General features: G+C 42.6%; 2 protein-coding genes across 5 annotated transcripts in view; one reads left to right on the top strand and one right to left on the bottom strand.

Moving 5' to 3' along the window:
• Positions 1–3,836: 3,836 nt before the first annotated feature.
• Serf1a (small EDRK-rich factor 1A) lies at positions 3,837–10,668 on the bottom strand. The gene is made up of 3 exons (XM_055598429.1): positions 10,313–10,668; positions 9,465–9,573; positions 3,837–4,108 (listed from the first exon to the last, which is right to left on the bottom strand). Exons 1-3 carry the CDS (start codon positions 10,317–10,319, stop codon positions 4,036–4,038), a joined length of 189 nt encoding a protein of 62 aa, XP_055454404.1. The 5' UTR covers positions 10,320–10,668; the 3' UTR covers positions 3,837–4,035.
• Positions 10,669–16,563: 5,895 nt separating this feature from the next.
• Positions 16,564–27,817, top strand: part of Bdp1 (B double prime 1, subunit of RNA polymerase III transcription initiation factor IIIB) — a 100,457-nt gene continuing 89,203 nt past the window's right edge. For all 4 annotated transcript variants that reach the window (XM_055598368.1, XM_055598369.1, XM_055598367.1 and 1 more), the window contains exons 1-4: positions 16,564–16,985; positions 20,934–21,210; positions 22,377–22,486; positions 26,048–26,107. In XM_055598368.1, the coding sequence (XP_055454343.1) occupies positions 16,774–16,985; positions 20,934–21,210; positions 22,377–22,486; positions 26,048–26,107 (659 nt within the window). In that variant the 5' untranslated portion in view covers positions 16,564–16,773. The remainder of the gene's footprint in view (positions 16,986–20,933; positions 21,211–22,376; positions 22,487–26,047; positions 26,108–27,817) is intronic.

The raw sequence follows: 27,817 nt of genomic DNA, 5'->3' as shown, positions 1-27,817 counted from the left end.
ATTTCTGTTCTGAGAAATGAGAAACATGACAGGCTATTTTCTCTTCGTGTAAACTTCTAGCATACTTATATGAACCAACATGCCTACATGCTTTGCTGTTGCTGCTGCTGAGGATTTAACTGGGGACTTCATGCATGTGAAGCATATGTTCTATCACATGTACTATCTATCTCAGCAAAGGGCTGTACCGCTGGGCCTTTATAGTCCAGGTTTGTCTCAAGTTCATCTTCCTCAGCCTCCTCAGTACTGGGATTACAGGAATACAGTAGCACTGTGCCCAGCATTAAGCAATAAGGATTTTATGAGACAATTGCTAAATATGTGATCTGTAATTGACTTCAAAGTCATTCCATGGCAAATAACTGTACCTTCAGAAAGTGTGCACATCTCACGCCTAAGACATCCTATTGCTAGGTATTACTCAATAATTATGATTGCTTATGATCACCATATTTCTAATACATAAATGTTTATATGGGTCTGTGTATTAGCAGTAAAATGTTAGTTTCGAATGCATAGTTTTATTTGCATAGCATTATGCAAATGTTAGTTTCAATTCTCAGTGTTGCATGGAGAAAAAAAAAAAAAAAAAAAAACCTATGCTAGTATTATTCATAATATGCTGGGAACAATGCAAGAGTCTGTGAAAAGCAGAATGCCCTAGCTAAGTTAGGGAATATTCACACAAAGGAACACTGTGCAACAATGTCTCAAAAAAACAAAACCCATGACTTAAACCAAAAAAAGTGTGTAAGCTGAAACCTGTATGAAGTTATTTAGAATGTCGATCTCTGCTTGTTGTTCTTCTTCTCAGTGGTTTTGTTTATTTGAGACAGGACCTTGATAGGTTGCCCTGCCCCATCAGCCTCCCAAGTCCCGACCCTGAGCATACACCACCATGTCCGGCTTAAGTGGGGTTTTTATAGACGGGCCATCTCTAAAATGTGTCCCAACCCAACTTGTAATTACTAATAGGGATTCTAACATTCAACAAAACGAGCCCATTCAAGCCAAGTTAGACTATATAAATGACGGTTTAATGCTTTGGTTAAATGTGCACCTCAGATCTGCTTGTCCCAGATCTGAATCCTAACAATTACTACGTAACAAATTTGTTAGCACATAAAACTGTATGAGGCACTTTAATAAATGTTCTGAGTGTTTTTAATTGTGACATTCAAGATATTTTACTTGAACTTTAGTGACGTATTTTATTTTTTACTGAAGAATATAAGCTTTTCAGTTTTATTTTTGATTGTGTGTGTGTGTGTGTGTGTGTGTGTGTGTGTGCATATGTGCATATGAGTGCAAGTGCCCAGAGAGGCCAGAAGTGTCCGATCACCCTGGAGTTGGAGTTACAGGTGGTTTGAGCTGCCTGACATGGGTTCTGGGAACTGAACTCAGGTCCTCCGTAAGAGCAGTACATTCTTTTAACTGCTGAGCCATCTATCCTGCCTGTTTGTTTGACACAGTGTCTCACTTTGTGGTCCCAAACTTATGCCAATGATCCTGCCGAAGCCTCCTGAGTCTGAGATTACAGATATGACACTATACCTGGCTTGTTTTTGTTTGTTTTGTTTTTTTAAAAAAAAAGGTCATTATCATCTAAGGAAATCATCTTCCCTGTTTAAGATGCTCCTCCAAAAAATCCTGACAAAGATGGTAGCATGTACAAATCTCATAATCTGCCAAGTCTATATTAGGGGTTTATTGTTTGGGGGATGTTTGTTTTCATTTTATTTGTATTTGTATGTATGCAAGTGTGCTTTTCTATGTGTGCACACTCCCCTTAGCCCATGGGAGAGTGCCCAAGGGTGTTAGATCTCCTGAAGCTGGAGTTACAGTTAGGTTTGAGCTACTTGATGTAGGTGCTAGGACATGAGGAACCTGGAAGAGCACCAAGCACTCCTAATTGTCTGGATGTAAACGTGTTTTTGTTTATTCCCAGGTGTGGGATGTGGACTGGTTCAGATGGTCCACAGCAGCAGACTATTTGCCTTATGTAGGCTCTTGAGAGGGGCTCCTTGCCAGCTGCAGATAGTTTAAATCTGAGGACTCTGGAGAGAGAATAAAGGCCAGAGCCCAGAGAGTGGAACAGAGAGAAAGAACAATGCTTTTGCTTCCCCCTTGTTTCTGTTGTGAGACAAGAAGTTGAAGATCTCCTGAAACGAGGATTGACGTAGCTTCAAGAATCCCAATGACCCTAACCAGCAGGAAGCAGCTAAGAGAACTGTGCCCCCTCTCCCACTAACCCTTTTTCTCTCCTGCCTGGTTTGGGGGTGTTGAAAGGGATTAGGGTGGAAAAAGGTGAAAAAGATACAAGAAATGTAAATAAAAGTTTTTTTTTATAAGTATGCCAATACCTAATCACTGAACCATCCACAACCTCTCATGTCTCAACCCTTTAATTGCTTGACATTTGTGTACTTTCTAATTTATAACAACTATCAAATCCTATTAAACTTTTATTTAAATCCTCTTAAACTTCTATTATATTTATATAAATTCTTGTAGTAAAGCCGCTGGATACAGAGCAAAAATTATATAACTGGAACTTAGTTTGTGTGTGGTGCTGGACATTGAACTAGGACAAGCACTCTGTTGCTAACCCCAGCCCTGTCACAGAAAACCTAATGATTGGGGCTCAGTAAGGTAGAAGCACAGGTGTGACAATCTGAGTTCAGCTGCCGGAGCCCATGTCAAAAAGCTGGACGTGGCGCTGTGCATCTGTGCTCTCAGCACTCATGCTGCAAATGGGAGGCGGGCATACAACTGCCAGGACAACGGTGCAGAGCAGAAATGAGACCCTGCTACAAGCAGGAGGTAAGAACTAACTCCTCCAATGTGTCCTTTGATCTCCTTCAGGTGCCATCACACACACAGAGTTGGGGGTGGGCAGTGAGATGGCCTAGTTGATAAAGGCACTTTCCACCTGGCTGAGCTCAGTTCCCGGAGCCATAAGGTGGAAGGTGAGAGATGATCCCCCTAAGTTGTCCTCTGATCCCTATTTGCCTTTGTAGCACACATACGCAATCCATAAATCTTTAAAATTTTAAGAAAATTTATAACAAGCAAAAACTTAAAAGATCTACTTTAGGCTAGCGTTCACGATCCTAGAACTCAGAAGGCCAAGGCAGGAGGATTGCTATGTAGCCTAGGCTACAGAATGAGACTGTTTCAGAAAACAAAAAACAGAAACAAAAACATCAGCCAGGTGCAGTGATGCAGGGCTTTAATCCCAGCACTTTGGAAGGCAGAGGCAGGCCCATCTCTGGGAGTTTGAGGCCATCCTGGTCTACAAAGGGAGTCCACGACAGCCAAGGCTACACAGAGAAACCCTGACTTGAAAGACAACCAAAAGCCAAATCAAACTACTTAACAAAGTGTGAAAATTCTAGGTTTATACGCGATCCTGCTCCTGCATCACATTGTGCATTGTCGTTTGCATCTCAAGTAAGTCGCAGAGGTCACAGTTTGCGTGCTTGCTCCCCAGCTGGTGAACTACTTTGGGAGGCTATGGAACCTTTATAGGATGGAGCCCACTGGAAGGGTCAGGTGGTTAGAAATGGCACTTTGGAAGTTAGTCAGGTTCCTGTCCAGATGTGGACTGCTGCTGTGATGTGAACAACCTCTGCTATGTGCCCCTACTACCATCAACCGAGCTGCTCTGCTCTGCTTTCTGGGAAAGAGTGAAATCCTCTGAAGCATAAGCCAGTTTGTTCCTCCTTCAACTTCTTTGTCAGGTACTGTGGTCCTGACGATGAGAATGTAACACACTGCCGATTTAACAAATTGCATACATGTTTTTTTAGATAAAAATAATATTCACCAATATGTTACATGCATGGTCAGTACTTTATTCTTTTGAAGATGGTCTTAAAACATAACATTAGTAAGGCTGAAAAGTACAGTTTAAAATGGACAGTTTTATAAGGGTAAGTTATAACTCAGGTAATAGTCACCGAGACATTTTGATCTTAGAGCTTATGATGCATCCCACTGGCGACAGCACCAGGTTTTTCAAAAAGCTAGTCATCATTTTTCTCTTATCTGCATAGATTTCTTCTCATTGGCTACCTTCTGCTTTTGTTGCATGATCTCTGAGTCCCTGCAATAGAGAAAAAGGTATGAAGTTTTCACAGGAAAACTAATATTATGCTCTCATTGTTTCCTATATATAACCCCTTTGGTACATTAGAAGAAGACATGAAGTCATGTTTTTCCATTTCTACAGATGGAGACAAATAGAAAAGCAAAGACTGGGAAGGCATTCAAGTCAGACCTTACTTTGAATGCCCTGCTACTCTGGCCTTGGGAAAATAACCTCAAAGCTCTTTTATTTTGGTGGAAGGAGGGAAAGGAAGGAGACAGAATCTCACTGTGTATCCATGGCTGCCCTTGAGTTCACTATGTAAACCAGACTGGCCTCAAACTCCTGGAAATCCACCTGTTATGGCCTCTGCATTTAGGAAGTCTCCCATATGCCCTAACAGACACCTAGAACTACAATATAAATGTCACAATTCTGTGGGGTTTTTTTTTTGTTTGTTTGTTTGTTTGTTTTTGAGACAAGGTCTCATGTAGCTAGGGATTGCCTTCAAGCCAAGAAGACTTTGAGCTCTTGATCCCCTTGCCTCCAATTCCTTAGTTTTGGAATTACAACAATCCAGCTTTTTACAAATCCAAAAATAACCAGCACTTAAAATTGGATTAAAGAAATACATGGTATCTGAAAAATGTTCTTAACTCTTGTCTCCCTGGTTGAATTTCGACATGTCATGTAACTAAGACCAAACTACCTGAGCTAGGAGATCCATGAGTTAGTGGGACCCATACATATATACATATATATATGTATATATGTATGTGTATATATATTATATATGTATATATTATATGTACATATTATAAAAAATAAATTATATACATGTGCAGAGATCCTAGGTCAGACAGACAGGCTCCCTGATTGTCAGTTCAGTCTCTGCGAGTCCCTAAGAACCCCTTTTCTTATGATGTCCTTGACCCCTCTGGCTGTGACAATTCTTCCTCACCCTCTTCTTCAATATTCCCTGAGCTCTGCCTAGTGTTTGTCTGTGGGTCTCTGCATCTGTTCCTGTCAGCTGCTAAAGAAATCCATTCTGATGACATTGTGCTAAACTCTGGTCTTCACAAGGACCAAATATATCTGGGCACAGGGTCTTTTATTTGACTGTTTCTCCAAACAAGGACCATATATGGATGCAACCTAGAAACTCTGCTCAGATGTAGCCCTTGGTAGCTCAGTATCCAAGTGGGTACCCTAATAAGGGGAAGAGGGACTGTTTTTGACATGAATTCAATGGCGGGCTCTTTGACACCCCGCCCCCCGAGGGAGGAGCAGCCCTGCTAGGCCACAGAGGAGGACTTTGCAGCCTGATAAACCAGTATCAGATGAAAGGGGAGGAGGTTCTCCTCTATCAGTGGACTTGGAAAGGGGCAGGGATGAGATGAGGGTGGGAGGGTGGGATTGGGAGGGAAAGAGGGAGCAGGATACAGCAGGGATACAAAGTTAACAAACTGTAACTAATATTAAAAAAAAGAGCCCCCCCCCCCCAAACACAAACACACACAGAGGCAAAGAAATGATTTAGACCAGAGTTCAACCTGTAATTCTTAACACATCAAAAAACAGAAAGGGGGAAGATGGCTTAGCAGTTAACTGCACTTGCTGCTCTTGCAGAGGACTCAAGTTCAGTCCCCGGAACCAACATGGTGGCTTACAACTGTCTGTAACTTCAGTTCTAGGGGATCCAATGACTTTCCTGACTCCATGGGCATCAGGCATGCAGGTGGCACACACACATACATACAGGCAAAATACTCGTATACATAAATAAATTTTTACAATCTCTATAAAAAAGCAGCACAAATACCAAGGTCTGGCCATTTCAAAATCAGGGCTCTTTCCTATGTTAACACCTAAATTAAGAAGGAGACTTTAGTTCAGTATTGGCTACTTCTGTGATAAGAAGACATTTCTATAAACACACTGGAAAAAGAAAGGAGAATCTACAGAGGAATGAATTAAGTGGGAAAGAACAGTGAAAGTTACTTTTCTGTTTCAAATCAAGCTCTGCAGTATTTGCTGTATGACCTTAGTAATTACCCAGGTTCAGAGTCACAAACCAGATATGGCAGCTATTTCCTGGCACAAGAATTGCAAAGCTGATGCAGAAGAATCACAAGTTCAACTGTATACTAGAGTGAAACTCTGGGTCTCAAACCAAACCAGAGCTTCACTCTCCTCTTCACACTGGTGTGAAGACACTTTAGGGTCATAATTGATAGAGATAATATGTCACATCTAGCACATTTTAAGGGAGTGGACATTTGCTAAACAAACAATGGCTGTTTCTAAACAGGTTAGAAATACTCATTTCTAACCTGGCGACAGTAAAAAGAACATTTCAGGGTCATTGATCTATACTCTCTACTCCAAGGTGAGCTAACAGAAACTTAAAGCAAGTTTATTGCTTTTTTAGTACCTGTCACTGGGGCTGGGGGGGGGGGATGTCTCAGTAATTAAAATTCCTGCTGTTCAAGCACTAGGACGCAGGTTTAGAGCTTTTTACCATGTAAAAAGCAGGGCATGGTAGTGTGTATCTAAAACCTCAGTGCTAGAGGGGCAGGGCTTAGACTGGCAGATCAGACTGTCAAGCCTAGCCAAATCAAGGAGAGACCCTGTCAAAAATTTAAGGTGGATGACTGAGGAGGTAGCTCAGAGGTTAAGAGCTCTGTCTGCAATTCCAGAGGTCCTGAGTTCAATTCCCAGCAAAAACATGGTGGCTCACAACTATCTAATAAGATCTAGTGCCCTCTTCTGGCCCGCAGGCACACATTCTGGCAAAACATAATAAATAAATCTTAAAAATAATTGTTTAAAAAAAGTTTCAGGTTGAGTGTGATGGAGGAAAGATATTTGACACCAACCTCTGGCCTCCACACTCACTCATCCACTCATCCACTTATAAGTACTTGAAGAAGCACATACACACACATAAACACACAGTAACTATCATAAAGGAAAAGGAAGAGATACTTAAGGTGTGAGGTCTCTGTGACCACAAAGGCCAGCAAAATAACAGCTGCATGGGGTAAGAAAGCACTTTAGCCAATGCTGGTTCAAAGTTTGAGAGTCTATGACTCGGTAGTTTATTTTAGGCATATTGTAGCACAGCACAATCTGGAAAAAAGATTAATTAACTTAATCTGTGTACACAATAAAGCTTAAGACATGACTACATTAAAATTCTTAGTAAAGTACAAGTGACATTTTCCATAAAGATAGGTTCTACAGATTAACCAAGGAAATGGGCTCATGATTAACAAGCTCATGATAAGGGTGTAGAGGAGGATAGACCTACAGACTGACTGAGACAAACAGGCTCAAGATAAGGGTCTGGGGGAGCCTCTGTGTCCTAGCCACACAGACAGCACAAAGGTCACCAGGCTATTGTCCATTCACAGCCTTCGGGGCAGAAAGTTTATACATCTTTCCCTCGGTAGAGATAAGCCTGTGTGTTTAACGTTCCCGCTTCCCCCAGTGTTTATCTGTGTACATTCCTCCTACATTAAGAGATTTGATCTCATTGTAGTTTAACATAAAAAAATTGATTTAGTGTGTTTGTAGGGTAGGAGAGAAAAAGTGGGGATCAAACTCAGAGCTTTATATATGCTGGGCAAAGGCTCTACTGGATGATGAGTTTCATCTTCAACCCTATCACGCTCCCTTAACCACAGAGGGTCTCCCTAGCCTGGCCCTAAACTTGAATTTGATATAAACTGAGAATGACCTTTAACTTCTGACTTTTCTGCTTCCACCCCACAAGTGCTGGGATTACAAGCTCCTGTCACTCTGGGTTTTTTGTAGGACCGAGATTGAATTCAGGGCACTGTGTTATTTTCAATGCCCAGTCTCATCTCAAAACAAATTAAAACAGGGCTGAGAGTACTGGCTTTAGTAGCCATCCGAGTTTCCAAGGTTATCTCCATGTAAAAGGATTGAGACCAGTAAGAAGGCACACTGAAGCAAACCTAACTTCTCAAGTTCTGCTTGAACAATGAAATCTCACTTTCGAGTTTGGAGTATATGTAGCTCAGCGATAGAGCTAAATGAAAAGATCCTCAGTTAAATCCCCAGCACATGAAGAACATTTTAAATTTTAGAATGAAGTTAACTTTTTTTTTCAGTGCAGGGGAGTGAACCCACGACCTCAGGCACCTGAGGCATGTGACACTGAGACGTGTCCATCACCAGCCTAGGTTCTTGTCCTCATGAAGCTTGTGAGGGGGATGACATTCATGTGCTCTGGTTACCACTGTTTGTTATAATGATACAAGTTATGACTTGAAATTAAATTTTTATTGTGTATGTGTGGCCCTGGGGATTGAACCTGCAGCTCAAGTGTGCATGTGACCTAACACTGGACTGTGTTTCCAGGTCCTCTCCTCCACTCTGAAAGATAGGAATCCGCAACCTCATTAACAATTTTCTTTGGAGGATGGCCGGCAAGACACAAATGCATGCATGCGCGCGCACAGTAAGTGTAAACAAAAATGAAAGCGTTTCTCTTTTCTTGAGACAGTACCTTGTCTGTCATGTGGTGGCCTCCGCCTCCTGGTTCTCCTACACCATCCTCTGAGTCTTAGGACTACAACTGATCAGTACTATGCCCGGACAGTAAAGCGCTTCTGCAGCAGTTACGTACTACTTCCACACAGTCATCTCAAGCGCTGGCATCGGAACCCAGGGCCTTACACATGGTGGGCAAGCTCCTCAGCACATACCTGCCACTTTTTTGAGACAAGGTCTGTAGGTTGGCCTCTGAGTAGCATAAGGTCTTATATCAATCCATGTTTAAACATTCTCTCCAGCCCTAATGGACCCCCAGAAGCCCATACTTTGGCTTTGATATTTTCAGAACACTGATCTCTATATCAGAGTCCCTCCTGAATCTAACTCCTTGATGCAAGCTGCCTGCTTTGGAAACACTGTACCTCATGCATCTAACAGTGCTTATAGATGGAGGATATTTGTTATTTTCTACCTTGTTTTTGTTTCTCAGTGTAACTGAGTCCCAGCTGTCCTGGACTTGTTTTGTAGACCAGGCTGGCCTTGAACTCAACAGAGATCCACCTGCCTCTGCCTCTCGATTAAAGGGGAATAAAATTCTTACAGTTTGTAGGAGCTGTAAGCTATGCTCTACAAACAGACGACACCTTCAGGGCTTGAAATTCTTCCTCCACAGGTTGGGATAATGACTGCGCATGGTTTCAGTGTACTCGGGGCTACACAGATACACAGTGTTAACCCGTACTGTAGGCGAGGCTCAGTTCTAGCAAGGGTTTCAACATGTTCTCCATTCATTCTGAAAATACAGCAGTCAAACCACAACTGATGTGAAAATTGTATTAGCACTACTCACCTCTGCTTTCTCTGAGAGGTAGTCAAGCTATCCTCTTTCCTTTTTCCTTTGCTAATTTCCTGGGTCTTTTTCATGTTTTTCTGGCGGGCAAGTTCTCTTTGATTTCCACCTGCAATGATAAACAGTCATGCTCTTTTCCCATCCTCAAAATTATTATTAATATTAAAGTCACCTTTACATGAGTCTTAAAGTCTTGTTTATATTTATTAGTAAGAAAGCAGGGAATCCAATAGTTATTACCAGGTTGACAAAGAGGAAGCTTAAGTGAAAACACTCAAGAACTTAAGTACATTATCACCTCAGCAAAGCGCCAAGTAGGGAGGCAGAGGCAGGCAGACCTCTATCGGAGGCCGACCCGGTCTACAGAGCAAGGTCCAGGGCGGCCAGAGGCACACAGGGAAACCCTGTCTAGAAAAACCAGACCAAAATAAAAAGAATAAATAAAATATTTTTTAAAATAGCCGTTCCAGGGTTTATGTACACGGGCGACGGTGGAAATAAATTCTGGCTTTTGATGGGTGTGTGAAGAGAGACGGAGAGAAGACCCCCCTCCCCGGCCCCGCCTCCATCCCCCGGATCGGTTTGCCGGTTACTAGCCAGCAGAGGCCCAAACAAAAGAGCTGGAGGGGACCCTGGGCTCTTCAGCAGGCTCCTGCTTTCAGACCTCGGGCCCCGCCACAACTCGGCAGGGCCGTCCGCTGGGCGGTCGCGCGCGCTCTCCGTGGGCGCGGACCCCACGAACACCCACACCCGGGAGACGGGCGCCTGTCCCGCCCTCCTCCTACCGCAGCGGCGGGGCGCCGTCCCTCCCTCAAGCCCCGCGTCCCTCGGGCGGCCCGCACACTCACGGGCCATGCCGACCACCGGCCGGAGCCCAGGGGACAGCGACCTGGGGAAGCAACGGCTGGCGCCCGCTGGGCAGCCGCGGCCGCCGGGCGCCGAGGAAGGGTGAGCCCCGCAGGAGACCTCGGGGCCGCCCCGCCCACCGACCCACAACAACCGCGGCGTGGCCGGCGAGCCACTGCGCGTGCGCGCTCGGGACCTCTAGCCCGAGAGCGGCTGCACCGCCCCGCGGGTTCGCGTCCCGTGTTGCCGGCATCCCCATGCTAGCAGCGCGGCATTTAATGAGCAGGAAGCGCGGTGCGCCTAACTTTCCGACAAAGAGCTCCAGCGTTTCTTCACCCCCGCCACACCCCCGGAGGCAGAAAGGGCGAGAAGGTGACTGAGCCCTCTCTTTCTGCAGCTACCCGGAGGTAGGCGGGAAAACGACCCAACGAGGACGGAAGAGGCGGATTTCACGCAAGCTCCAGAGCCTGTTCGTTGCACATTTATCCCGATGCCCTCCACCGGAGAAGCAGAAATGTAGGGATTTGAAGCTCTGGCGTTGGGTGGGAAATAGCTCAGAATAACTTCACAACCTACATAAGAGCCAAAATGAGTGAAAACGCTTGCATAGGGCGGTGGTGGGGTGACTTATGGGAGGGCGCTTGCCCAGCCTGAGAGACAGCCGGAGATCCATCCTCTGGATTCCATTCCTTTAGCTGAGACTTAATTTTCTTACCTGTCCATTACTACAAACTGAGATGGTCAAGACACCCGAATTTGCCTGTTTTGTTTTTTAAGTTTTATTGTGGAATATTTTAAATACATAGAAAGTATAGATGATGCGGTGGTGCACCCTAACGTACTTATTACCTAAGTTTTACAGTTATTAACATATAGCATCAACTAGTTTAGAGGAAGTGTCGAGAGGTGGAATGACTGGATTGAAAGAGCAGCCCTAAAAGAGGAGAAAGAAAAGAAAGAAGGAAGGAAAAGAAAAAAGGCTAGTTTTAACAAGTAGTATTGTTAACTAGGGTACATTATTTCATTGTAGAAATTCCCTTTAGCTGTAAAACGAGGAGGCGATTTTTGTTTCTTCGCTAATGGATTACTATGAGTCTGGTAAAGTGACAATGACGGGCGTTCTTCCCAGAACCCGTGTTAAGAGGACTGTGGTAGCTGCCTGACAGTGACCCCAGAGCTGTGGAGGCAGTCAGGTGGATCCCTGGGGCCCAGAGGCTGGCCATCCCAGTCTGCTGGGCGAGAGAGCCTGCCTAATCAAATGTGGACAGCTCCTGAAGAATGACACCTAAGGCTGTCCTCTGACTGCCAAGTGCGCTTGTGCACACACGAAAACACACATGTGCATATAAGAAAAGAAATGCCTGATCAAGTGCAGTATACAGTATACTACCTATTATTTATTGTTCTTTTAACCTCGGAGAGCCTCACACACTTGTTAGCCTCCAAATTATACCCTAGCCTGCTCAAAACTTCTGCTCGGCAAACTCTTTCTTGAGTACCAAAGGCAGAAGGAGGAGTCTCTGACCTCATTGTACCTAGAGATAAAAGATCATCTATGGATCAGGAATATAGCCCAATGGTCGATACTTGTTTAGAGTATGCAAAACCCTGGTTTTGAATCCCAACACCTAAAAAAAAAAATCACATTAAGAAGAAAAAGGAACCCAGTATGGTGGTAGTGTGACTGTAATCTTGGAAGACTGAGGTGGTCGGACTGCACAGTGAGACTCTCATGCTCAAAAAAAGCTATATATAACTATAACTATATATATATATATATATATATTAGTTATAAAATAAATAAAGTTTATTTTTACATGTATGGGTGTTTTAACTGTCTATCTGAAATTATATATTTTTTGAGTTGTGGTGGTTCAGGGATGTTCACTGTACATACAGAATACGTTGGAAGTTTATGCTGTGAAGTCTGGGGATCGATGAAGGAAGACCGCAGGCTCGGGTGGTATGCAAAAGCAAAGAGCACTTACTCTGCAGGAAATTTCCAGAATGCAGGGGCCACTATTAGGATGTCGACCCCAAAATGAGCATGCAGGCTCAATTTAAAGCAATTAGGGAGATTTCCAGAAGGAGTGAGGTAACCTTTTACTTGATTGGTTAGTAGTGACTCAAGAGGTGGGGGTGGATTTGGGATTGGATAAATGTTTAGGAACTTCCTAGAATTGCTAAGGCCTTTTCCTCAGGTTTGCTGAATCATTATACTTAGCTCAAGCCCAAGTGTTAGCCTTTAAGCTGACTGGCTGCCTATGAGCTGTGGTTTTTCCAGAAACTGTTTTTCTATGTTCTGAGAAACAGAAACTCAGGCCTAGTTATGCAAAGTTGAAAATGAAGTCTGTCATGGAGTCCGAATAGCCAAACAGATTGGGGCCTTCTGGGCATGTCTCGGGGGCTTTGGGGTTATTAGACCTCTCAATGCCAGAGGGCCAGGAGTGTGCCTATAATTCCAGAGGGAGAGGCAGGCAGGTCTTGGTGAGTTTGAGTTTGAGGGCAGCCTGGTCTACATACAATGCACAGTTTCAGGACAGCCAAGGCTATGCTGTGAGACCCTGACCCTGAAGAAGATGGAGAAAACTAGACTGTAATGGAAGTTGTGGTTTCTTTAAAAACTCAGTTATGTAAACAGGTTTTTGTTTTAATCCCAAGTGTTGGATATGGAGCTCTTTTAGTTTGTCCACAGCTGATAACTGCCTTGTGCAGCTCAGAGAGGGGTGTAGTCTTTGCCAGCTGCATTTAGGGAATTCTGAGGACTTGGAGAAGGTATGTACCAGATCTCAGGAAAGAATGCTTCAAGAGGCTTCGAGGAGACAGAGAAGGAAGAAGGCTGCTGCATTTGCTGTTTGCTGGACTGCTAGATATCCTGATGACTGAGATTGGTATTGCCCCAAAGAACCCAACGACCCTAAGAAGCCAGAAGCAGCCTAAGAAAACTAGCCTCCTCTCCTTTCTAACCTTCTTTCTCTCCTACCTAGTATTGGGGGTGGGGTGGGAGGGAGGAAAAGATAGAAGAAACCAAAATAAAACAGTTAAAAAGTATCGCCAGCATTAGACTGTTTATTTGTTTGGTGTGTGTGTGTTGGCTCCCTTGGAGCTGGACTTGAGGTATTTGTGAACCACCTGATATGGGTGCTAGGATGCAAACTTTGGTCCTCACAATGAGCAGCAAGTGCTTAACTGCTGAACCCTATCTCCAGCCTCCAAATTGTAGAATTTTTAAGTGACACTAACAACCCACTTCACAAACTTGTGTAACAACTGTCTTGTGATATATGTAATAATAAAAATTGATTTGGGTCGGGCAGCCGTAGAGGTGGCTGAGTGGTAAAGAGCAACCCACAGTGTCTTGCAACAATCCATCACTTCAGAACCAGGGGATCTGATCCTGTCTTCTCACCATCCCAGGGCACAAGCGTGGTGCACATGCATACTTGCAAGCAAACTTACTCATACATATAAAATAAAATAAAATAAAATAAAATAAATCCAATTATAAAAACCAAAAAGAAAAAGAACAACATCTTTATAAAGTTTTTCTTGCTTTATATCTTTACTAGTAGGAAATCAAATCTAAATCATTTTTCTTTTTTTGAGACGGTTTCTCTGTGTAGCCTTGGTAGTTCTGAACTCACTTTGTAGATCAGGCTGGCCTCAAACTCACAGAGATCCACCTGCCTCTGCCTCTCTGAATGCTGGGATTAAAGGAATGTGCCACCAAGCCCAACTTTGTTTTGACTTTCTTGTCTACACAAAGTTGTGATGATGTCTTGGGTTTTTAGGTAGAACACAGGATTTATCAAAGGCCTTGCATAAAAACTTGATGTGGAAAGCTGTGTGTCCCAGCAGTGACTACAAGATTCCTGAGATAGCTCTGGATATCTCTTTCACAAGTACTTATTTATTAATGAAGCCTCAATGTGTAACTTTAGCTGCTGGAACTGGCTATTCAGAAGAGGCTATTTTCAAATTCATGCAATTCCGGTGTCTCAGCCTCTGGAGTGATGGCATTTGAAGATTTCTTGAACATCTTCATATATTTCAATACTGCTGACTGAACCTAAGACCTTGCATATACTCAGTATTGAACTGCACTCCCAGCCTTCAGCTCTCCTGTCCTTGTGCACTCTCTCTCCCCGTCTCTCTCGACTTCTCTCACCCCACCCTGTGTGTGTGTCTCTGTGTGTGTGTATTTGAGTCCTGCCTAATCTACATAGCTACAGATCAGCAGGGCTACATAGTCCCCTTCCTTTCTCAAAAATGTATCCCCTGTCAGCCTCTGGATGATCTATTTCTCCACCCAATACAGTGAGATTTTATTTCCTTCCCCCTTTATACCTTTTATTAATCTCTCTGTCTCAGTCTCTCTTTCTCTCTGTCTCCTTTGTATGGCTCTTTAAGAGGGTTTCATGTTAGCTCAGGCTGGCTTGGATCTTGATACAAAGCTGAGGATGTCCCTAAACTTTTGATTCTCCTGCCTCTATCTCTATCTCGCAAGTACTGGGGTCAAGACACTTTCTACCATGCCCAATTAGGATGTTCTTACAGAATCTTCCTTTCAAGAGAGAGCTTTATGTTTTTCTGTGTCATGGATTTGTATTACAGGTTCACTACTGCTTCATTGCTACAGGGTAAACCTTTGGGTTGCCTATCTTTTCTCTCATCAGAAGGGCCTTGTCAAAATGCCCCACTGCCAGTACCCTGGGACTCCTTATTATATCACCATTGAAATCTCTTTCATTAAATTTAATACATTCTTTTAAAAAAGATTTATTATTTATTATGTATACAATGTCCTATCTGCAAGCACGCCTGCACCAGATCTCATTATAGGTGGTTGTGAGCCACCATGTGGTTGCTGGGAATTGAACTCAGGACCTCTGGAAGAGCAGTCATTGCTCTTAAGCTCTGAGCCATCTCTCCAGCCGCCAATTTAATACATTCTTAATTTTCTTGTTTGTATTTTCTCCCCTGTAACATAGAATGTCTTATTTATTGCTCTGTTGCTATGTCTAGAAGCAGATTAAGAGTTCTCACATTGCCAGGCGAGGTGGCGCATGCCTTTGATCCCAGTACTCTGGAAGGCGGCAGGTGGATCTCTGTAAATTCATGGTCACTGGTTTACAGAATGAGTGCAGGACAGCCAAGGCTACACAGAGAAAGAATAAAACAAAATAAACGAACAAAAAAAAAAAAGAATACATTAGTGTGCAAAATTTAGAGTATAATAATTTTTGACAGGCAATATGTTCTTTATTTTAAAATGTACAAAAGCACACAAATCTTTTTCCTATGAAGTGTTCGATAGCTTCTCTTTCAATTAGGTGGCCTTTGCAATTTCTTTATACAGAATTTCAAATTGTTTTACTCAGTTTAAAATTTCTCAACGGAGGTGAGGGGTTGGAGAGATGGCTCAATAGTTAAGATCATTTCCCGCTCTTCCACAGTTTGGTTCCCAGCATCAACATCAGGAGTCCAATAGCTACCTGTAACTCTTTGGATTCCCTGTCACCCACACGTACTCACCCCTCCACACCCATAGTTAACCCTTTTTTCCCCCTTGTAGAGTATGGTAGCACATCCATGCCTGTAATCTCAGCACTTAGCTCGTGGAGGCAGGAGGATCAAGAACTCCTGACCAACAGCTGGCCATAAGACACCCTGTCTCAAAAACCTAAAACAAACAAGTCCTACGCTCTGGAGATGCACTGGCGGTAAGGCACTGCTCTCATACTCTTTCATACTCTTTCATACTCTTTCATACTCATATTGTCTTTCTGAGATTAGGTATTGCTAGTTAGTCCTGGACGGCCTGGAATTTGTCTTGATCTCTCTTCTTCAGTCTCCCCAGTGCTGGGATTAAAGGCATGCACCTCCAGGCTCTGCAATCTTGCACACTTTGATTCTTCTCGGGAACTTCTTAATAGTCCTATAAAAGATTCAGTGAGATTCCGTGGTAGAGTGCATGCTAATATGCTTCAAATCCTACCACCATGGGAACAAAAAAGCTTGAGCTGGAGGATTCAGCTGCTTCCGCTCTCTGTTTTCAACAGCTCCCGAGGTCTTACAGAAGAAAGAGTATCTCCCTTCGAGTCAAAAAAAGACATCCCTGGTTCACAGGTAGCCGCAGCTAGAGAGCGTTGCAGTTGCTCTGGCTCTCGGCGCCCGGGGTCTGACGTCATCAGCGGCGCGGAGTGATTACGCAATGGTTTCCGGCTCCTTTTGCAGCCGGGACCCGGGGAGGAGAAACTTAGCTATTAGCGTGGCAGGGTCATGAAGAGGAGGCGGTGGCGGGAGAGTGGAGGCGGCGGAGGGGGCACGAAACTGCGGTAGCCAGCGCTGGGCTGTGGTTGTGGCCGTGTCGGGGGACGAGTGTCCCAGCCCTCGGGCAGCGGCCGGGGCTCTGGGCTGAGCGCGGCCGTGCAGCCGCCGCTCCCGGGCCCCTGGCTCCGCCATGTTCCGCAGGGCACGCCTTAGCGTGAAGCCGAACGTCAGGCCTGGTGTAGGCACCAGGGGCTTCGCCGCGCCCAATCCCCAGCGTGGACCGGAGGCTCCCAGGCCTCCGGAGCCTGCCACCGAGCCCGCTCCGAAGCCCGCGGATCCCACGGATGTGCCTGCGGTGGGTTCCGGGGGAGCGGAGCCCCAGAAAAAGGCTCCCGGGAGAAGGTAAGGTCCTGTAGAACGAGTCTGAAGCCAAGCTGTTGGATTTTCTCCACGGCATACCGCTCCCGCAACAAGCTTTTTCTTGGAACTGTATGAAACCACTCGTGGGTGCGACTGCTACGATTCTGTCACGATCTCAAGCTTTCTCGAGGGTTTTACAGGGTTGGGAATCTAGGTTTTAACAATTCTGAATTCAAGAATAGACACACCATCAATTGGCAATTTAATTATTTCTGGAGTACTTTACAACTAAAGCAGTTTGGGATTTTCGTTTTGTGAATATTTGTTTTTAAAAGGAGAGCGCCAGGGTTGCTTGAATTTTTCTCTGCCACCACGCGGTGATGCGGTTGAACCCAGCGCCTCTCGCGTGTTAGGCAAACGACCCGACACCGAGCCACACCTGCAGCATTTGTCAAAGGGAAGAAGCTCGATTGCTTATTTTGGTTTTGAGTGTGTACTCCTTTATAGTTAGTATGTTTCCCGAATTAAGACCCCTGGCGTTAACGTCAGATACCACATTTGGATTTAGGGCTCTGCTACCTAAGCATCTTCAAGTAGGTTGTCCTCAGGGAAAATTTCTTCCTCTGTTAGATGGAGTAATAGTACCACCTTTGGCCAATATTGTGAGATCAGATATGATTACATAAGCTGCTTTGCACATGAGATGGCAGAGTAGTTCCCCGAAGTTAACTAGTTTAAAAAAGGTGACGTGAACTCGGTGCTGTGTCACGCCTTTAGTCCTAGCAATCGGGAGACAGAGGCCAGCCTGGTTTACATAGTGAATTCTAGGACAACCGGAGCTACAAAGTGAGACCCTATCTGAAAAATAAAACAAACAAGAAAAGGTGATGGTACAAGTTAAAGATGTGACAGGGAGCTGGTGCAAACTGCGTTTGCATAGTCACAACATTTCTTGTGTTCATCTGAGTTGGTGCTGTGGGTTATTTTTGATATTTCAGTGGTGCACCATAATTTCAAAGTTTCAAACCTGAATCTGTTTGAAAATTTCTACTTCGAATGAAAATACCAATATTGGTCACTGCTCAAAAGAGTTTGAGATTTTTTGATAGCTATGTAGGAATGCCTGATGATTGCTGTTTTATAGTTACCCATAGGGCATAGTCCTGAAACATGCTCTAGAATATTTTTGTTGACAGTATGTCGTATACATGAATATGTATATACGCATACATACATATACATTTGTTTGACTTTTTTTTGAGACAGGGTTTCGCTGCGTAGCCTTGATTTACCTGGAACTCAAAGAGATCCAATTGCCTCTGTTTCCTGAGTTCTAGGATTAAGTATGTGCCACCATGCCCAACATTTTGTTGTTGTTATTGTTTTGTTTTTTTTTGTAAAGGCAGTTTCAGCTAGATCAGGTTGGCCTAGAACTCACTGTGCTTGAAAAGACACCTTTAAATTTCTGAGGCTCCCGTTTTACCTGCTGAAAGCTGAGGTTACAGATGTGTGCCAGCCATTATGCCTGGTTTATGCCCTGCTGGATATGAAAGCCAGGGCTCTGTGCTGTCCAAGCTTAACATTCCTAGTCCTTGTCTCTTATTTGATGAGATCATTTGTTTTGCTGGTTATAGAAACCAACAGAGTATGCATTTAACACCAAATGGGAGGATTTGTGTATTAATTGTTCTTAGCAACCAACAGGGTATGCATTTAACATCAAATGCCAGTGGTTCGTGTGTTACATTGTTCTCTAAGAGCTACAGCTTTTGGATAGACAGTGGGTGCTAGGGACTGAATCCCTGGGTCTTGTGTGTGTTAGAGAAGTAATCTACCATTGAGCTTTATCTTCTTTTGTTTAAGAAAGACTTTAAAAAACTTTGAGAGATTATTTCATAGGTTAAGGCAGCGTCAATTTTTATGTAGAACTAAAGATAAAATATGATATAAGTAGACTTAAATTCTTGATTTATGCTACCTTTTTAATAATTATTAGTACTGTTACCATTATTTATATGCATTGGTGTGTTGCTTGTACGAATGGCTGTGAGGGTATTGTTCTCTGGGGTTACAGACATGAAGCCATGTGGATGCTGGAAATTGAACCTGGGCCCTCTGAAGAGCAGCCAGGGCTCTTAACCACTGAGTGTCTCTCCAGTCAAAATTTTAACATTAAAATTTCAGTGGATACAAAGTAATTGTCCATAGTTATAGGGTTCAATGTGTTATTTCAGTATTATTCACAATGTGTCACAGTAATAGTCTATCACTTTAAAAGTTTTTTATTTCTTTGTTTTTTATTTCTTTATTGTTTTATTTCCAGGTCTTTTTCTATAATTCTTATGATAAAGAAATGTTGCCAGCCATAGTTATCCTGCCATGCTGTAGTGCATCATTAGAAACAGATGTTGATTCTATTTAGTTCCCTTTTTTTTTTCTTGTTTCTTTTCTTTTTTGAGACATGTTTCTTTTTTTTTTCTTTTTTTTGTTTTTTGTCTTTAGTTTTTTCAAGACAGGTTTTCCCTGTGTGTAGCCCTGGGTTACCTGGAATCACTGTGTAGACTAGGCTGGTTTCCACCTGCCTAGAGAGCACCACCTCACCACCTCAGAGAGCTCCACCTGCCTCTGTCTCCTAAGTGCTGGGATCAAAGGCGTGTGCCACCGCCACCTGTCTTAGTCAAGGTTTTTCTGTGTAACTTTGGCTGTTCAGGAACTGTTGTAGACTAGGCTGGGCTCAAACTCAGATCCACCAGCCTCCCTAGTGCTGTGACCAAAGGCGTGTGCTACCGCCAGGCTATTGCTTCTCCTTTTTAAAACTTTTATGTATGTGGGTGCTTTGCCATCCTGTATGTCTGTGTACCGTGTGCATGCCTGGTGTCCATGGTAACTAGAAGAGGGCTTCAGATCCTCTGGAACCAGAGGTATAGACAGTTGTGAGCTGTTATCTGGGTGCTGGGAATTGAACCCAGGTTACCTGGAAGAGTAGCCAGTGCTCTTAACGTTTAGTCATGGCTCCAACCCCATTTAGGAGTGATTTATATCTAATCGTATCATAGCCAATATTTGATTTAAAGTGACTAGATACTTATTTTATCTTTTTGAGCTAGGGTCTCATGTAGTCTAAGCTAGCTTCTAATTCTGTGATGCTGAGGAAGATCTTGAACTTCTTTCTGATCCTCCTGCCTCCACCTCCTGAGTATTGGGATTACAGACAAATAGCAGAACAACAACAAAAAATACCCAAAACCTCTCAGCTATCTAGTTATTACAAATTGGCTAATTAAACTGTGTTCTGTGACTTAGTTTAGTTTTTTATTTATTTTTATTTTTTTGGTACTTATGTGCTCAGCATATTATTAATGTTTTTGATTGTGCTTAGGAACTGAAATTTGAAAAAGATTAAACAGCCTTTATTAGAATTTACATATACTAAGAATTGATGTTTGCTTAGTTTTTATTTTGTTTTTTAAAGGCTGTGTATGTTTTTGTGTTTGTGTATGGGTGAATGACATATGTGTTCAGGTGGCTGTATAAGTTGGAAAGATCTAGGATTTTTTGAGCTAGAGTTCCGAGTGTTTGTGAGCCTTCTAATGTCAGTGCTGAGCACTTTCTTCGGTCCTCTGGAAGAATAGAAGGTCTTAACCACTAAGCCATCTCACTAGTAGTCCCTTTTCATTTGTTTTGAGACAGTCTTACCTGGTAGGCAGCTTACCATGGTTGGAATTCACTACATAACCCAGACTGGCTCAGACTCATCTACTCAGTCTTATCTACTCAGCACCCCTAGTGCTAGGAATAGAAGAATGAGCTACCACTTCCAGCCAGGAAAATTTGAAACAATTGTTTTACTGCAAGTCTGTTGTAATCGACATAAATTTGAAAAAGTCATTGGTTTTATGTTTGTATTTCTTTTTGTTTTAACAAGAACTTACTGTTTTAAAACTACTGAATAAAAAAGAAGTCATGATGTCTCTCTTTTCTTTTCAATAGTGATGAAAAGACTGGTGATGAAGATACTGTTGAAGAGTCCAGCAAATCGCCCTCTACTGTTTCACAGAGAAGAAAGCGAGTATCAAGTACTCCGAGTCTGGCTAAGCCAACTGTCAGTGCTTCTTCACAGAGTCACCCCTTATCTACAGTTAATCACGATGCTCCACAGCCAAGTCCTACTCCAGCGAAAGAGAAACAGCCATGTTCAGACAGATACCGCATATATAAAGCCCGGAAACTGAGACAAATGTTGAAGGAAGAATTGAGAAAAGAAAAGGTGAGTGAGTAAACTGTGTGGTCCAGGCAATCCTCCTGACCCAGCCTTCCATATCTTGTAACACCACATTTGTCCAGATAGTCATTTTAAAATCTTTTACTCATACTTTTCACTAGTTTAGTTTTGTTTTTCCAGGCGGGTTGTCTCTGTGTAGCCCTGGCTGTCCTGGAATGTGCTCTGTAGACAAAGCCGGAGGGTCCTCAAACTCACAGAGATCCACCTGCCTCTGCCTAAAACAGCTAATTATAGAAAGTCTTATTTTGGTACTATTGGGGTTGAACTGCAGACCTCATAGATATGAGGTGTGTCCTCTAACCTTGAGCTACATTCCTAGCTCCAATAAACAAGAGTATACACTGAGGCTTTATCTAGTGTCAGTTTCTTGGGTTTTAAAAATCTATTAAGAGGTGACTTCTTTTTGAGAAACCCGTAGCCATGCTCTCTTAGGAATGTTTTACCATCTTCAAAGAGCCTTTCTCTTGTATCTTCTTGTGAAGCCCACATTAAAATATCTTTAATTAAAATAAGGGACTGGAGAGGTGGTTTGGTGGTTAAAAGTGCTTGCTTTATCATCTTTGGTACTGGAGTGTGGATTCCAGCACCTATGTGTTGTAATCTCAGCTCTGAAAGATGCTTCCACTCTAGCCAAGATGCAGGCCCCTGCCTCAAAGGAGCAAGTAGAAAGTGTTAGAGTACAACACTCAGTGCCCTTTTCTGGCCTCCATGGGCCAGTGCACAGGCACACATACCCATGCCCACATGTATGTGCATATACACAAATAAAAAGACATCCTAATAACACATCTTTAATAAAATCTCTGATTCACCTTCATTTAAAAAAAGGTATAGGCTGGGACATGGGATCCTAGCACTCAGGAGACAGAGACAGGTGGATCTCTGTGAAATCCAGGCCAGATTGGTCTACAGAGCGAGTCTACGACAGCCAGCACTCTGTTAACACAGAGAAACTCTGCTTCAAAAAACAACAAACAGATGAACAAAAAGCTACTTTTTGTATTCAAAATTATTTGACTATAATATTCAAGTTATAAATGGTTTCTTAAAATTAGGCATAATTATTATGTTAAAGCCCTTCAGGACAGTGGTTTGTATGTTTGAGTTTAGTGTGTCTGAAATTATTCTGTTTATGAAATCTCTGTATATAGAAACAATGGAAAAACAAATTCGTCACAAATGAAAGCCAGAGGCCACCAGATCGTTCAAAAATGACTATGAGAGACTTCATATATTACCTGCCAGATAACAATCCAATGACGTAAGTAAAATTTATTCATGTTTTGTTTCATTGGGTATGTAGTAATATGACACTTTTAGAGTAGAGTTCTAGGTTGTTCAGAAGTTTGTTGGCAAAATTCATAGCATTTGTGCTGTCTTTAAAAGATAAAATTTCTAATAAGATGAATGTAGATACATTTTTCTCCTTTAGTTCTGGGGGTCTAAGCTTATGCTTCTGATGTGTAGAACTCGTAGCCATGTTATATCAAATAACTACTTTCTGTGATGATAATATCCTTCCTTTATCTCCAAGATTAAAAAGGGCTCCTTTATTGTTTTAATTATTGGGGAATTGTGTATTTCTAGTTCTTATTTACTATAATGTCATCAAAGGAATGTGTAGTTTTTTTACTTTATTTCATTAGTAAATAGCAGTTTGAATAATAAGTCTTTCATGAACAAAGCTTTAATTCTTTAATTAAAGTTAGCCTGAGGTAGAAGGCAGATGTCTTATAAATCTGCTAGTTGTGGTTTTAGTGGTGTAGCAGGTAGAATTAGCATATTCTTTAGGATAGGCCTATTTTTTTGGAACTAATTCAATTTACATCTTGGTCATAGGTCCCTCCCTCCTCTCCTTCCCTCTCCCTTATTCCTTAGCTTTAATCCCTGGTGATCTGATAAAGAACAGTGGGTTAATTCAATTTTCATGTGTTGGTTGAGGTTTGCTTTGTGACCGACTATATGGTCAGTTTTGCAGAAGGTTCTGTGAGGTGCTGAGAAAAAGGTATATTCTTTTGTGTTTGGGTAAAAAGTTCGGTAGACATCTAGTTCACGTGATTCATAACCGTTTTCTCTATTTAGTTTCTGTCTTGATGATCTGTCCATTGGTGAGAGTGGGGTGTTGAAATCTCCCACTATTAATGTGTTGGAATCAATGTGTAATTTAAATTTTAATAATGTTTCTTTTACAAATGCAGGTACCCTTGTATTGGGGCATAGATGGTCAGGATTGTGATGTCCTCTTGGTGGATTTTTTCTTTGATGAGAATGAAGTGTTCTTCCCCATCTCTTTTGATGGGGAATTAATTTTGGTTGAAAGTCTATTTTATTAGATATTTGGGTGGCTACTTCAGCTTGCTTCTTGGGTCTGTTTGCTTGGAAAACCTTTTTCCAGCCCTTTACTCTGAGGTAGTGTCTATCTTTGTTGCCGAGGTATGTTTCTTGAATGCAGTAAAATGTTGAATCCTGTTTCCGTAACCATTCTGTTAGCCTGTGTCTTTTTATTGGAGAGTTGAGTCCATTGATGTTAATAGATACTAGTGACCAATGATTGTTAGTTCCTTTTATTGTAGAGTTGATGGTGATAGTGTGTTTGGTTTTGCTGTTGTGAAGTTATCTATATCCTGTGTTTTCTTGGGTGTAATTGACCTTATTGGGTTGGAGTTTTTCTTTTAGTATCTTCTGTAGGGCTGGGTTGGTGCATAGATACTGTTTAAATTTAGTTTTGCCACGGAATGTCTTGTTTTCTCCATCTATGGTGATTGAAAGTTTTGCTGGGTATAGTAGTCTAGGTTGGCATCTGTGTTCTCTTAGTGTCTGCATGACATCTGCCCAGCTCTTCTGGCTTTCATAGTCTCTACTGAGAAATCAGGTTTGATTCTGATAGGTCTGCCATTATATTTTACTTGGCTTTTTTCCCTTGCCACTCTTAATATTTTTTCTTTGTTCTGTAGATTTAGTGTTTTGATTATTATGTGGTGGGAGGAATTTCTCTTCTAGTCTAGTCTATTTGGTGTTCTGTAAGCCTGTGGTATGTTTAAGGGCATCTCTTGAGGTTGGGGAAATTTTCTTCTATGATTTCCTTGAAAATATTTTCTGGACCTTGGAGTCTGGAATCTTCTTTTCCGTCTCTTCTTATTCTTAGGTTTCATCTTTTTATGGTGTTCTTGATTTCTTGGATGTTTTGTGTCAGGAATTTTTCCATCTTACTATTTTCTTTGAGAGACGTACCAATTTCTTCAATTGTATCTCCAATGCCTGAGATTCTCTCCTCCACCTCTTGTATTTTGTTGGTGATACTTACCCCTGTGGTTCCTGATCGCTTTTCTAAGTTTTCCATCTCCAGGGTTTTCTCAGTTTGTGTTTTCTTTATTGATTCTAATTCCATTTTCAGGTCTTGAACTGTTTTATTCATTTTCTTCACCTGTTTGATTGTGGTTTTCTGTTTGTCCTTGATGGCTTCTATTTGTTTGATTGTATTTTCCTGTATTTCTTTGAGAGATTAGTTTGTTTCCTCTTTATATGTCTCTAATAACTGCATAACTGTAGACTTAAGGTCATTTTCTTGTGTTTTGGGTGCATTAGAATATCTTTTGCTTTTGGGGGGTTTTCTGGTGGAGCTATGATGTCCTGGGTTTTGTTGATTGTGTTCTTATGCTGGCCTTTAACCATCTGGTTGTCCATATACTTGGCTGTTTGTTCCTTGAACCTGTGCCTAAGACTGGATCTGTCTATCTCTGATGTCTGAAGTAGTCTTCAGGATGATGAGAGGGGTTCAGGGGAACACTGAATGAGTGTTGGTGTTTTGTATGCAGCCATGCTGTGGGGTGTTTCAGAAGGCAGGGCATGGGCACAGGTGCCTTGAATGGCAGGGACGCGGGCTTCTCAGTCAGTAGCTGAGGGGTCCCAGGTGTTTTAGGTGGAAAGGGGGTGGCGTCAACCTCAGGTGGTAATTGCAGAGGATCCAGTGCCTCAGAAGGCTGCTGAGCTGCCACTCACAGGCCTATCAGACAATGCACTCCTGGGACTCAGACTTACCTGCACTTTGCCCTCTTGGATCCTGGATCAGAGCCACGTGGTCCACAGGGGGACCAGTAGAACTGTGGTTTGGAGGTTGGGATGCTGTCCCAGGAATCCAGACACTGTGGTTGTGGGAGTGATAGGGATCCAGTGTCTGGGTGCTGGAGCGGAGGGTCCCTGGACCTCGAGTATGTGGAGAGGACAGGGCTCACAGTTCGTGACTCCTGGACCTGGGAGACAGCCCCAGGGGGCCTGGATCCAATCATCCTCAACTTCCTAGATATCCCTTCCACTTCAGGAAGCACCAAAGTCGGAGTTTTGGATTCAGCTGCTTGTTTACTCACTGCCCCTTAGATTCAGTACACACTGGTTGCTGCCATCTTGGAATTCCCTAGGATAGGCCTCTTTTAAGTTCACCAGGTCTTTGGCCTTCTTGAAGGAAGGTCTGGAGATGAACCACCTAGCTTGCTTTATTTCCCAGGCCTGAGAGTCTCCCTTCACTAATGAATTAGAGGGTAAAACATTTCTGATTGGGCCCAGCAGATTACTGGTACTTGATGAGTTTTTCAGTGAAAAATTCTTACTATTATTTGTTTTTGGCTGGTCTTATGCTGGGAATCAAGCTCGTCCTCAGCGTTCACTGTTCTAGTTTTCTGGACACAAGTGAAAAGATGATTGCTGAACACTATTAATGAAATACTGCAATGTATTAAAAATGGAAGCTACGGTAATTTTTTCCTTTTTATAGACTTGATAAAATATCAACTTATTAAAAAAGTATTCTTTTATTTCTACTTAACAGTTCTTCGGTGGAACAAGAAAAGAAAACTGAGAAATCCTTGGCGCCTACCCCAGCAAGAGAGTAAGCATCCTTCCTGCCTTACTCTTTTTCAGTGTGGTCCTTTTACTCTTTTCAGTATGGTCCTTTTCTTTTCTCTTTCTTTCTTTCTTTCTTTCTTTTTCTTCCTTTTTCATTACATTTGTGTGCATTTGGTGTTCGTGTGTGTGTGTGTGTGTGTGTGTGTGTGTGTGTGTGTGTCTGGCATAGGCACCTTGTCTGTCTTCAGTTTCCTCTTTATTTAATGAGGTAAGGGCTCTTCATGATTTTGGCTTGTCAGTCTAGTCAGCTGGCCTCTGAAATCCCTTGTCTATGCTTTTTGAGTGCTAGCTGCAAGGCCTGCCCATCTTTTGGGGTTTGAGGATCCAGACTCCATTCCTCACACTTGTGGGCAAGCAGTTTACCCACTGAAGACCTCCTACCCCTGCCCCTCAAATGGAGCTCTCTGAACTTTTGACTGGTTCTTGAAAATACTCATTTAAAATTAGAAACCCTTAGGACAGCTGGGGTTATATAGAATGACTCTGTCTAAAGAGGAGGAGGAGGAAGCCCAGCTGGGCATGGTGACTCGTGGGTCTACTGTCAGCACTTGAAGCTGAGGCAGGGAGTTTAAGGCCGGCCTGGACTACTGAGATGTGACATTAATTCTGGAGAGATGAGAATAAGTGTCTACTCATCCCAGATAGGGGACTGATGACAGACCAGTAAGACCAATACTACAAAAGCCCAACTTGGTAAAACAATAAGGTTTTTTTTTTTTTTTTTTTTTGGTTTTGTTTTTTGCTTTGTTTTAAATTTATTTTTTGAGACAGAGTTGCTCTATGTAGTCCTGGTTGTCTTGAAACTTGCTCTGTAGACCAGACTGACCTTGAACTCATAGAGATCCACCTGCCCCTGTCTCCCAAGTGCTGGCATTAAAGATGTGCACTACCACTGTTCCGTGAACCATGCATTTTATCGGTGTTAATCATCAGGAATATGAGTGAGAAGTTGCTTACAGGAACACAAGTTATTTTAAAGACAGCTGACTCACCAAATCCCATCCCAGCATGGGGGATGGGTCGTGAAAGATGGGAACCTGGCATTGCACAGCAAGGAGGCAGTTCAGCAGGTTGGAGAGTGTCTTTAGATAGCACACCTCGGTTGTCTGAGACTCATCTAGGTAGCTTGGCTTGTCTGAGTGTCTCTTAGTCTTTCCTGCTTATATGCACTCAGGGTAGGAAAATCTAGTGTATCTGGTCAGTTTCAGGGACTTTCTGAAGTCTTTGAGTTGTTAGTTCCTGACCTTAACAAGCTTCTCTGTAGGAACATCCAGTGTCTTAAGCTTCTCACTCAGATAGAAGGTTATATTTTAGAGGAAATTACCATACAACAGCTATTTAGGGAGAAACTGTTTCTGAACTACACACACACAGTTTCATCCTTTCAGAATGAAAGGTCAATAGTATGTGTGATATATATGTAATTGATTTACTTAAGTATTATTTACATATGTAAATCATGATTCATATGTAAATGATTTATGATTTACATATGTGTTTATGTGCCTGTGAGTACATTGGAGTACCATAGTTTGTAGAGAGCATAGGACAGATAGTGTTAGTTCTTTTCCAACATGTGGGTTCCATGTACTGAAAACAGGTTGTCAGGCTTGACAAGTGGCTTTCTTTGCCGTTGAACCATCTCACTGGCCTCCTGAGTTTTAAATAAAAGATGTTCAAATTGAGAAGGTTT

Source organism: Psammomys obesus, unplaced genomic scaffold (assembly GCF_907164565.1).
Source record: "Psammomys obesus unplaced genomic scaffold, mPsaObe1.curated_primary_1811, whole genome shotgun sequence".
NCBI lineage: Eukaryota > Metazoa > Chordata > Mammalia > Rodentia > Muridae > Psammomys > Psammomys obesus.
The sequence above is the reverse complement of the archived record's forward strand: the minus strand, read 5'-3'. Positions and strand labels throughout refer to the sequence as shown.

What these genes read in the sequence shown, in the direction of transcription:
- Serf1a (XM_055598429.1), bottom strand. An exon ending in ACCTCTCAGAGAAAGCAGAG is followed by an intron (nt 4,109 to 9,464) that starts GTGAGTAGTGCT and finishes TCTCTATTGCAG; the next exon opens with GGACTCAGAGATCATGCAAC.